This window comes from Myzus persicae, unplaced genomic scaffold, assembly GCF_001856785.1.
Source record: "Myzus persicae strain clone G006 unplaced genomic scaffold, MPER_G0061.0, whole genome shotgun sequence".
NCBI lineage: Eukaryota > Metazoa > Arthropoda > Insecta > Hemiptera > Aphididae > Myzus > Myzus persicae.
In genome coordinates, this window is record NW_019102823.1 from 492,572 (window position 1) to 505,608 (window position 13,037).

Consider the following 13,037-nt stretch of genomic DNA (forward strand, 5'->3'; position numbering starts at 1 on the left):
TTTCCATGTATAGTTCGGTGATAGTCAGAAACTACGACTTGTCCGCATATTGAGGTCGACCGTCATGGTACGTGTAGGTGGCGGTTGGGTCGCTCTCGACGAATTTTTGGTGAAGAACGATCCTTGCAGAGGTAAGTAATTCGTTAACAGTATTATCGACAAACATTCTAAATACATATAAATAAATATATATATAATAGTAATTCGATTAATCTTTAACCGATGGTCGGGTAAATTTTGGATAAATAAATGATATATGTTATATGTATATTAATAATAACTAATTAATAAGTTAATTTTACTGTTATTTTAGTATCTCTTAACCGGTGCCTCGTTAGTACAAGGGTAAACATAATATACATACCATACACGTGGTTAACAAACTGAAAAGAATTTATTAAATAACATCAATATATAAATACATATTGTATTAATAATTATTAAAAACAAACTCTTGAGAAAGTAAAAGGAATTTAAACAAGTGTATATTTTATACACACTAACTCAAACGCATGTGTACATTATACATATATAATATACTATTATATATATTACTTCATTAACATTGAATATGATTTTAGTTTCCAAAGTACGTAATTTTACATAATACTATGACACTGTTGTTTCTCATATTTTATTTGTTCAATTTTGATTTTGTCCTTATCCACCGTTTCCTCTACTTACGATTTTGATTTTGTTTTATTTTTTGTTTTTCATTATTATTCTTTCTTTCCGTTTTGATTTTGATTTCTTTTTTTGGTTGAGTCTAGTCGAAATGTTGCCGATGCCCAACCCATTCGTGCCTGAAGAACACGAACCGTGGTGTCCTTACAGCCTAGTCCAATTGAATTGTATGATTGCTACTATGTCATTACATATTTTTGAACCCTTTTTTTTCGATGCACGTGGTTATTTTTTATGGTTTTTCTTATTTTTGCATTTTTGCGTTTTGTTGTTTCGTATTTCTCGACGGTACACTGCGCTGCGTACCGTAAGCCTTCTTCAACTACCAAAAAGGTATATTATTATTACATAGTTGATGTCAGACAGTGTTGTATGTTATTTGAAAACTTAGTCAAGCACTTACGTAATGCATTTAGATTACGTTTTTCGTAGAAATTGCAGGTATAGCATCGATTTACATAGTTTGCTACTCTAAATAAAACGTGTTATACTTGCAATATAGTTTTTGTGTCGCGCATGCGTATCGCACGTATGCATATGTGACAAGTTTGCAGCCGCCTCCTATAAGTCCTGAAATCCTTGCACTCGCGTACTCATAAGCGAAACTATTTAGGTTTTATAAATTTGGTACCTACCTGTACTCTTTAATATGTACGAGTATGTATAGACATTTCTGTCGGTGTGATCAAAATACAGATTTCACAACTTATGAAATATATATAGAATGATATTGCTAAATCCAAAAAAAAAAATGTATATATTAGTTATGTTGATATTATAATACATCAATACGCATAAACAAATATATAACGGACCAAAATCCGATAGTTTCGCCTATGCACGTATCCTGCAGTCTAAAATTTAAGGTATACCGCTCACAAGCATGCTAGCAGTTTATATTATTAATACATATTACGTATAATTTAATATTATACGCGCTGAATGTCTAACCTGGCGTGAGGACACTAATCCGGTTTGGCTTCATTATCTACATAATATAATATATATTATGTAGTATAAATATATATATTATATATTTAATTTATATTATACTTTAGTTGTACTAATAATGTTTTTTTGGATTTTTTCAATTTATATATTTGATTAAATTTGATTAAATTATTATTTTAACACATTAACGTTGTTTTTTTTGTTTATTTTTTGTTTCACTATTTTAATACTGTGATGCGTTTGTTTATTTTGTTTTTGTTTTTGTTTTGTTTTTTTTTTTTTTTAACAATTTTATCCTTCTCATCACACCTTTTCATTTCCTTTACGCACTCACAGCCAAAGGACGCACAAACATCGAACTCCGCGAGCAGTTCATATTGGCCGATGGCGTGTCACAGAGCATGTCTGCATTCAAACCAAAACACAACGCGCAACAACAACAGCGGTCTGGTTCTACTGCCGGTCCGATCACCAAGGTAAAATGACTAATATATCCGTCAAATAACTTACGTATATATTGTTATATATATACTATTTTGTTATTTTATATCCAAGTAAGAAAGCACGGACTGTATTTAAATATTTATTTTTATAAACACAGTTTTTTGGCCGTACATCGTTGCATCGTGCAGTAATTATAATGTGTGCAGTGAAATATTGGCTTTTTTACTTATATTTTTGCTCGCTACTGCTATTTTTTTTTTAGTTTTCTGAGTGCGTGGTAGTTAGTCATATATAAGCGTGACTTAGATACTTACGTATTATCTGAATTACCTGGATCGATCGACAATTGACCGTTTATACGTTCATACGTATAGGTACCATTAATTGGACTACTATTTTGCAAATTGTTGTGTATTGATTTACCAATAAAATATTAAGGTGTATTTTTATTATATTTTAATATATTCAATTTCTACATTATTTCATTCATCACTATTATCTGGAAACATTTAAATATCACAAAGTAAATACATCATGTGGGTAATAATCATAAATAAATTAAATTAAAATTAAATTAAATTAATTTAAATGATTTTGCTGTCGCATAAATTCTGCCAAATATTATACAAGATGTTGTCATATGTAATTTGTAGACTTAGTTGCGCCGCTTCACTAAACTTCATAATCTTTCTACATTTAGTGTGCCAAGTTCAACTACCTCATTCTTATACTAATTTTCATCAACCCTACCAGTGAGATAATTCAGGAAACTATATTATCACAAGTTATTGAATAAGTTTTAGTCTGAAATTTCGAGACATTAAGAAATCAAGTCCTAACTTACCTGTTCAATAGACCATAGAATTATTATCTTCTTGTAGAAGCAAGCAATCAGCTAGATGGCTAGATAATTAAAAAAGAAAAAAAAAATAATAATAATAAGTTGATATTATCAACAAAAATAGGCAACTAACAATAAGTTAGGGCATTAAAAAACTGCAAACAGAAAATGTTATAAATGACCATCTAGTGGAACTTCAGAAAAAACATATTAGAGATTATCAGACTTTACACCATACATTTAAGTATATAAACGAAACCATGGTCAATATTATATACTATTTTATAAGTAAATTAATATATACTTATTACAAAATAATAATTATGCAAAAAGTACATATGTATGTATATAAGTATAGAATTCCAGTAAATTATCGATAGAATCATGTACTACGGATAATACGTAAGTTCAGTGTATGTTATATTATTACACACACAGATATATGTATAATATATATATATACATATTATATGGCGTGAGCTCTACTTCTAAACTGTCGGCTTGTGGTTTGTATTGAGTGCATATTTTTTGTATACTACAAAATATATACTCATTGCGTGGTGTGGAAAAGAAACGAAAATCATATATACTATATAGTATTAATTATGAATAAGTTCTCAAGGGTTATTTTAATAAAAAAAAAAAAATGAAAATTTCGTTCCGCATATTGTGATCGTATATATGTCAAACGTTTCATAACAATATACAATTAATAATTAACACACGAGATGATACTCTTTGGCTACGTCGAGGCACTTCGGGGGAGAGCATGATGAGAATGTGTCGATGATTGATAGTAAATATATGTGTTTTAAAAAATTAAACAGCCGAAGAGTTTATGAGAGAGTTGATGCCAATATTCGAGAGTTTAAGACAACGAGAGTCCTTGCCGTGTTCGTATCCTCTTGCGATGGGCCCCAGCAGGCAAATCAACACGTTTTGGGTAAATTGTCGAAAAAAAATAAAAAACCGCATTCTAGCGATTTTTCAATTTTTTTTTTTTAATTTTTCAATGTTTATTTTGATGCTATTGAGCGGCGGTGGCAGCCTTCGTCGATGTTATATCATTATTTAATTTTGTTCGGCATAGGCGTGATGAATTTATTTGAAGGGGGGCTGTAGCCCTCTTAACAGTTGTTAGCCTGATAAAACAATACTTCAACTCAGGAAAGTAGTTTTGATTCATTAATTATTTAAACAAAATCTTTTAAAAATCAATTATTTCTATTAGCATTTAAACGTGTCATTATAAGCGTTCGTTTATACTCAGTGTTTATTTTAGGAGTATAATTGTTGCAATAGTTTTAAAAAAAGTCGCTTCTAATATATGTATTTTGAAGATATTCGATTTAACAGAGTTAATTGGGTTCAAGCGATTTGAAATAGAGGGAAAGGGAATTATATGATCATAAACTAGTGGTGAACTTTATTTCACGAATACCCATGTTCATAATATGTTATATTCAAGGCATCCGTCACGCCATTGATCGATCTATTTTTATACAGTTTAATCGCCACCGCCGCTATACGTACCTATTATACTTACATTATAAATTTAATAATATGTTATCGTAAGATTATTTACTATAATAATTATACGTATACCCATTATTATTATCATATTCGATGAGTCGTCGTGTGCCTTGTTCGTGTTTTTTTTTAACGCCAGAAATGTGTGTATATCAGGTCCGTGAACGGAGTTCCAGGAGCGTGCCGATGGGCAAGATGGGTGTGAACCGCACAGCCGGCACTCCGGATTCGCTTAGCGACAACGAATCGTCGCCGCACTCGAGGACTTCAGTCGTCCGAAAACCGTCCACTCCGACTGTCAGGAAGTCGAACGTCGGGCTCACTGGTAGTCTACCGGCCAGCCGACCCGCTAGCAGGCCAGCTAGCAGGCCCCAAAGTCGTCCGGGAAGCAAGCCCCCCAGCCGTCACGGTTCCAACCTGTCTCTGGACAGTACCGGTAATTGTTCATTTATTATTATTGTTCGTTATGTATATCGAAGTGCACCCGTACACGTATACATAATCTATACGATACACAACGTGGATCTATTTAACCAGTTACGAATACTTCATTTATTCACTAAAAAAAAAAAAACTATATGATTGAATTTGTTGAATTGCTTAGACTTTTTTCTCCTTGTATCGTCGCAACTGAGGTGAAATACGTAGTACTAATGGACCTGTGCATAGTCCTTTCGACTTGCCGTGATACGCGTTGTGAAGTATCGTAATATTATATATTATGCTTAACGGAAACAATTGGTCCATATTGAATAATTGTCTATGTTTCTGGTACCATGGGTACATATTAATTGTATATATAATAATATATATATTAAATATATATTAATTTTCAATTCATTAAAATTAAATTATCATTACACGGCGTTATGGATAGCCTATTTAGGTACACCACTGCCGTGTGACCATTTTCCAGTATTTCATTATTATTTCAGTGTATAAAATATGTGTAATATCTATTGCGTCTAAAGTTTTTTGTGATCGGAGTGACGCGTGAGTGGTATTTCACAAATTCGTGATAAAGTCCTTCATTCTTTGTAACTTTAAAGTGATTTAATAATTCGTAATAAATCCATAGGTACTATTATGTTATATTATCATTATTTGTTATTTAACACAGTTGTTACATAATACTATAAATGCGATTATGCAAGTCATTGCCATATAACATAATGTAGAGTATGTGATAAATATATTGTTCTCTAATAAAATATGTACATTCATCTTGTTTTAGATTCGACTACCCCAAGTCGCATACCAAGACTAACGCCCGGCAAGACGCCTTCTTCGACGTCCGCCACCCGCAAGTCTACGCTCAACGGACAGACTAACACTGCCGCCAAGGGTGTGCGCTCACCGTCGTTGACTAGCCAATCGCCGTCATCATCTTCCAGGTAATATATACACGCATACATTTATATTTATAATAATAAATATTTATTCTATATTATTATATATATTGTTCAATTATATGATATCTCTTCTGAAAATTTTTCTTGTTTACTTATATTTTTTCCGGAAATGAACATATTTTTAAAAAATATGTAGTACATACCTATGAATTAAATAATAATCATTACCACCATAGTTTATCATTCGTTGGTATCATCATTATAATTATTATTAACTTTTTATAGTATTATTAACTCGCCTAACTCTCACTAACCAAGTTACTGTTATTTATCTATTACATGCAGGTCCCTGTCAATGCACAGGTCGTCGAGTATACCTACGTTGTCTAATTCAAGCTATAGGTAACTAACATTTTTAACATTTTAAGTAGTACAGTAATTATAAATACCTTCAAACATAATTAGTATTTTATGAAACACTCTAATGAGCACGTTCTGTATACAATACAATCGGTGATGGATAAAGTAAAATGCAACTCATATTATAGTCGTGGTCAATTTTACGATCACGAATTACGTAGTTCAATTGTGTGAAACTGTTACAAGTTTGAATGATTCAGAGAAAAAATTGTTTGTGATATGAATGTGTTTTGTATATCCACGAAACTTTTGTAGAATTATCGCAGTTTATCTATCCGGCGGTTATATCAGACACGCTCACACTCTATCTATATATGTAGCAATATATATATATATACGTACATACAATAGCATTCAATCGTTTTCATTTCGGAAATCTCAACTTAGAACGTACAAATATCTATAATATACTTAACTGCATTGATAATCCGAATCGATCGTCGATGGCCAAATGTTTGAGTCCTTATTTAAGTTGTTACAATTTCTTAAAACATTAAATGATGCATTGCTCCTGGTTCGTGACTTGTAAACGTCATAATACGTCAGTCACTACAGGGCAGTTGGTGCAAGATCATTCATTATAGAAGAGTGTTTCTGATTCGATTTATGCGTACACGCAAATTAATTACGTTATTTATTTCTCGGACGGTTGTGCAGCCGTAACCATCACCCGGGTTCGAAAATACCCGTTCTCGCTGTGCATCAGTGTTCCTCGGCGACAGTGCCCACGTTGTCGTCTTCGCCGCCCCTTTCGTCGTCACCGTCCCTTTCGTCATCTCCGTCTGCAGGGTAAAGCGCCACAAAAATCAAAACATATTACATTGTGCCATATGCGTCGTAATACATTATTACTGTATACGCGTTTCCGTTTTCGTTGTGTGTTACCCCGTCAATGCTTTTCTTATTCACTTTGTATGTATTGTTGTTACTGTATTATAGTTTTATCTTGCACGCTATCGCTATCACATCATAATCGCCCTTATCCATATGTGCCACATGTACAGTGTACACGCATTACCTACCGACAAATATATACGAGTACATATAGCTTGTATAATATACAGAGTGATCCATTTAACTTGCTAGGCATTTATTTACTTGAAAATAATGTTTTTTATACACTGTTTATTATATAACTCTTTTTTTTAATTCGTATTTTGAAATGAAAACCCTATATACTCTTAATACTTTATTATACTAAATTTTTTACTTTTTATATTTTTATTTATAACCATTTAAATCTTATACGAGTGTAGCGTATATTGCACCTTATTGATTACTCTATTTCAACTTATCTTTTCTTCACTTATTAAATAATAAAAAATTAACTGAGAAAACTACGAGGTGTTGTAGGTTATATGAATCACTCTGTACATAGATTTCTGTGTGAGCATTGCTAACATAAAATATAATTGTCTAGTTGCACCGCTTATTGTTGTGTTTGCCTACTTACATACAAACAACGTATATATTGCCTGAAATGTGTGTTTTCTAGTTACTTTTCTACCAATTTCATTTTTGTACGTGTTTTTGTTTGATTGTCTGTACGAATATTGTACATAATTTATATTTAATAAGTACTTCTATAACGTCTTAAGGTATTAAGTCATATGCTCTTTTTTATTTTTAAAATCAACTCACTAGTTTAAAATGTGAGTCCAAATGTGATTGGTACAATTGCGAACCATACTCAATATTTTTATGATACTTACATATTTACATTATTAGAATAATGAACCAATATAGCTGTATATTATTTATCTGAATACCGTTTCAGGAGTATACCACTTCTAAAACTTTACAGATAAATAATAATACACAGCTATATTGGTTCAATTTTCAAATTCCGCTCGTAGACGTTTCAAATTACATAAACAATTAGTGTCTTGTGTGTCCTACAGAACGTTATCAATGTTATCATGTAACATATCACAATAGGTGGAATTTTAAGGGGTGCTTACATTAATCAAAGTTCGCAGACCTTCAGTACGATATATTATATCAGTGTAGGTAATTACTTACCGGCAATCAATTGATGTTTAGCTATGTATGTTTTAAGTAAAAATTATTATTTATTGCTTTTCTATTCACTGAAATTTAAAAACGACACAAGACAATACTTACAATGACTAGTTACTACAATAAATTAATAATCACTTGTAATATTGTTATGTAGTATTTAATAACGAGTTATGTGAATATTAAATTTAGATATTTCGTGTAACTAGTTCTAACTTACGATCTCTCGTCAAACAAATGGTAGGTAACAATTATTTAAAAGCTCAATCTCAAATTGAATTGCCATATGATTCCAGCTCAAATAATGTAAAACAGCATATAATTATTTTAAAAAATCTCAAATTCTCTAACATTCCGAAAAAAATTGTTGTCTCAGCTGGGACGCTTGTGTCAGTTTTTCGAGACCTCTAAATTGTGCTTTGGCCCTCCAAAAACCGAACTCCCTTTCCCATAATTTACGCTTATGTTACATATCACCACCTATTATAATTGTTATGTGTATTGTGTTGTCTTTGCCCATAGCATAATTTATTTGCCATATTACTGCGTACGTATGTCGTACATAATGCGCATAGTCAATAGTCATGTACAGTTTGTGTATAAATGGTCATGTCTCGGTTCGCATGGTGTTCATCGTCGTCATGATCATCTACCCGTCTGATTGAAAATAATTTTTGTTTTTGTCTTCCTCGCGCACAGGTTGCAGTCTCCGTTGGCCGCCACGCCATTGTCGTCGTCCGGTCTGTCGCGAAGGCCTTCGAATGCTTCCGAGACGAAACGCAGGGACTCCAAACCGGATTCCCGGGAACCGTTCCGACTCTGAAAACCTGCATGCACCGGAACAAACATATAAAATATGTATACGCATAATTGGTGTTTAACCCCGTAATCGATATTCATAATTATTATTTCACTTAATCAAAACGTTGATTAATCTCTTAATTAATCCTGTCTAGTGTTTTATTTTTAATTTTTAAAAAATTGAGTATTATTATTTTTTACATACTATCTCTTTTTTTGTTGTTCTTGAACTTGTATTCTACTCGTGTGTTTTCTGTTACTCTATAGCAAAAGTCGAAAGTTTTTCATTTTATAAAAATTAAAAAATATCATATTAGTTTTCAAACGCGTTTTATAATATAAAGGTATATATAATATACTATGATTCACTTTTACAAACAAAATCAATACTTTTGCATATATATAATTTATGTACAGAGGATATAATATTATATACTTATTATGATATTCAAGTGCCATTATAACGGAAAAAAGTAATGAAAAAATCGTAATACTGTGTCACCGTTCATATTAATTGCGATCTAGCGGTTCAATATTGTTATTTATTGTAATTTTTTTTTTATATATATATTTATTTTAATGTATATAATCTCTATATACCGATGGTTAATAAATTTACATTAAAATTATTTACAAGTGCCAATATTGTATTATTTACTTCTTCGATATATTTTTCTATGTAACGTGTAATTATATTAAACTTATAACATATTAAGTAATTAATGAATACCATTGAGACACTTATTGTAACTCTAAAAATTAACCAATCGTAACAACAGATGATTATTTTTTAACTATTTATAATATTTAATTGTTTTCCCATTGCGGATTGAATAAATTGTGCAATTGTTTACTTAACAAGTTTGTTATTTATTTATTATACCTATATCATTTTTTTAAGCGCCAAAATTTAGAAAGTGTTTGCTAGCAAAAGTACTTTACGGTTAAGTGCTATAGTGTATGCCTGTTTCCTATTGTACCATATCTATGCATTAGTTCATTGACATGTAGTCAGTAGTATTTAATCAAAAGTTAGTGCGATTTTTTGTAATGTAATAAAATATTATCAGTGGAGGTTTACAAGGAAAAAATGGCAAAATAATACATTTTGTTTCAAAATTCAAAAATACTTATAAATAACACATTGAAATTCTGGAGTACCTACGTAGAAATGGTATTGAAATATAAGATATTACAACAAATATCTGCAACGACCAACGAGTACGTAATTTGTCCTCTATTGGATTAATTTTATTATCTCCCACAAAATTTTAAAGCCATAACATTATAATTTGATATATTCTTAGTGCTGAATTATTCTCATTCATTCAAAACTCAATGGTTTTAAAATTTGTTTTTTTTTTTAAATATTGTTGTCTTATTATCAAATACATTATTAGATTGAAATCGTAGAGGTATTAAATTTATAACGAGAAGAAAATGAACTAAAAACAATTTTTTTTCATAGATTATAAGATTTGAACAAACCGAAAGAATTCATCATATTACATAAAAGTATAAATAGTTCTCTTATTTGGAAGTTCAAGATTTTAATGTAATCCACAACGAATAATTTTAGGTTGGTTCCAAATCCTATGTATACTTAGTTTTTGTATACAAATATGTATTTATACATTTATATATATTTTATGCCCATTAATTGTCCTAAATTAATTATTCAACTATTGAAAACACCATACTTTGGGCACAAGATAAACACCTTTGTAGTATAAACAAGTTATAACAGATTTCATACCGACATCCAATTAAAAGGTAAGTAAAATGTTGTATATTTTTGGTTTGTTTTCATAATTTAAACTTATTTGTAAGAAACAACAACTACACTCTAATATATCTTTCTTCTTTATTTTATGTAAAACGTTTAATAGCCCATTTAGTTATTGTCAGGATTCAATTAAAACAGATTAACAATCAAGACATGGTTCAAAAACAAAATGAGGAGATCAATTATAGTTTATAATATATTACTTATCGTACCTAATTGGTTAGTTACCTAATAATATTTTATCTAATAAAACTATACCATTGTCAGGTATAATAGATATATAATGTAAGTATACCATGATTGTTCTGGCGAGTAACCGAGAAAATCTCAGAGAATCAGAAATATTCAAAGGAGCTTATACCTCTCCCATAATGTGTTTGCATTTTAGATTCAGAGCGAAACGATATGAATGTATTGATTTTACAATGATGTGTATTTTGTTGTTATTTTTTGTGTCTGTGTATACGATAAGTAGTCAAAATAATACTTGATTTTCAACTTCAGTATCTTTTTCGGTGGGATGAGAAGTGAATCTTGTTGGTGTGTTCGGGAGATCAAAATGTAAGAGGTTAAAATTCCCAGTAGTTTTCAAATTCGCCAGGGAAAACAAAATAAAATTAAAGAAAAATAGAAGATTTACGCATAATCGATGTTGACAAAATCGATTTTGGTTTTTGGTGTAACTAAAAAAAAATGATCCATTGCATGAAATTTTTACTGAATAAACATTCAGTACCTACATAACCATATTAGCATTTTCTGTATACTATACAATTTTCAAAATATTTTGTCTCATGTTGAGCGCAGTTAACCATTTTAAAGTTTTTCAGACTCAATTATCTAGTCCCAACATTCACCCAATTATTCGAGACTCTGTTTACCACTCCCGTTTCAGATATACCATAGCCGTGGAGCACATTCACGCCCTAACCACCCACACACACGACTTGTACAATTTATTATTTTCAAGTTGTGTTATATTAAAATAAACTATCATTATTTACATTTACTGTTGAAATTCACTTCAATTATATATTTTTTTAAAACACCACCATCTACGGATATAATGTTAATACAATATAACAACAACACTATATAATATTATACTGTAATTATTAATCAGTATCTATTTTTTCGTCCAAAAATACAGAATCACACGGTCATTCATCAATCATTAGTATGCTCTCAACTAGGTTCGACGATAGGCTTCTGGATTAATCCACTTGTTAATATTGATGTTGAAACGCCAATCGATTATGTACGGATAGATACCAGCTATTGTATTATATTATAATTTGTAAGCACATAACTATTAAACAAATTACAAGTATATACATATATACTTTATAGTTGTGTCCTCGAATTTGTACCACTCATGAGTACCTTACGTACTCAAAACTATAAAAATACGATACTAATGCATAAAGGATATTTGCAACCAGCGTTTTGTATATTATTAATTTATGATTAACAATTAGTAGCATAAAATGTAAATAAATAATGTTTATAAAAATTCAACCATCAATATATACAAAGTAAATACCCGTTTAGCGCGTAAATTAGATTAAATTAGTATTTTGAAATACAGTTCCAGTCCATGGGCAAACATTATGAAAAATATTTAACTTCCTATGAATAATATAAATATCTGATCTTCAGCACAAATTATTATTATTATATATCGTACATAACACGAGATAGAGTTGTTGTCAGTTCGCTGTCTCTCACTTTTTGACATCGTGATTTTGAACTATTGATCGTAGTTTCCACCCCGAGAAGTCAAAAATCATTTTGATAGAAATGCAAAATCTAAAATATATAATATGCAAATATAATATGTACCTGAAATGTTTGCATTATGAAATCGTTTTATTCTTAAACAAAACTTTCTTTAGATTTTATGTTACGCAATATGAATAAGCAAATAGGAAATCCTATTTTCCTTACATTTATAGTATTTATAATTTAAGACACATACCAAAACTCAAAATCAGGTTTATTGCACTTCGTATTTTTTGAATTTTATTTATTTATATATTTCAGCATAATTCAATAACATTATTATATTATACTACATTCTATATTTCTATACAATACGAGTTGGTAAGTATATCAACTGAGTTTAACTCTAATCATGTAAACGGAAAATATGGTAGTATAATATACTGTGTGATCATTGGTGTTACTAAAGAGGTGCACAGAATACTTG

General features: G+C 30.4%; 1 protein-coding gene across 23 annotated transcripts in view; it reads left to right on the forward strand.

Annotated features, from left to right (window-relative positions):
* The window catches only part of LOC111033173 (microtubule-actin cross-linking factor 1), a 75,409-nt gene extending 65,806 nt beyond the window's left edge, over positions 1–9,603 (forward strand). For 16 of the 23 annotated variants that reach the window (XM_022313800.1, XM_022313805.1, XM_022313806.1 and 13 more), the window contains 7 exons: positions 14–131; positions 1,972–2,111; positions 4,607–4,886; positions 5,685–5,844; positions 6,148–6,204; positions 6,880–7,011; positions 8,941–9,603. In XM_022313800.1, coding sequence (XP_022169492.1) covers positions 14–131; positions 1,972–2,111; positions 4,607–4,886; positions 5,685–5,844; positions 6,148–6,204; positions 6,880–7,011; positions 8,941–9,064 — 1,011 coding nt within the window. In that variant the 3' untranslated portion in view covers positions 9,065–9,603. Of the gene's footprint in view, positions 1–13; positions 132–770; positions 1,346–1,971; positions 2,112–3,747; positions 3,864–4,606; positions 4,887–5,684; positions 5,845–6,147; positions 6,205–6,879; positions 7,012–8,940 lie in introns of those variants that run through there. The other 7 variants (XM_022313798.1, XM_022313816.1, XM_022313795.1 and 4 more) reach the window with 6 other exon arrangements.
* Positions 9,604–13,037: the final 3,434 nt, after the last annotated feature.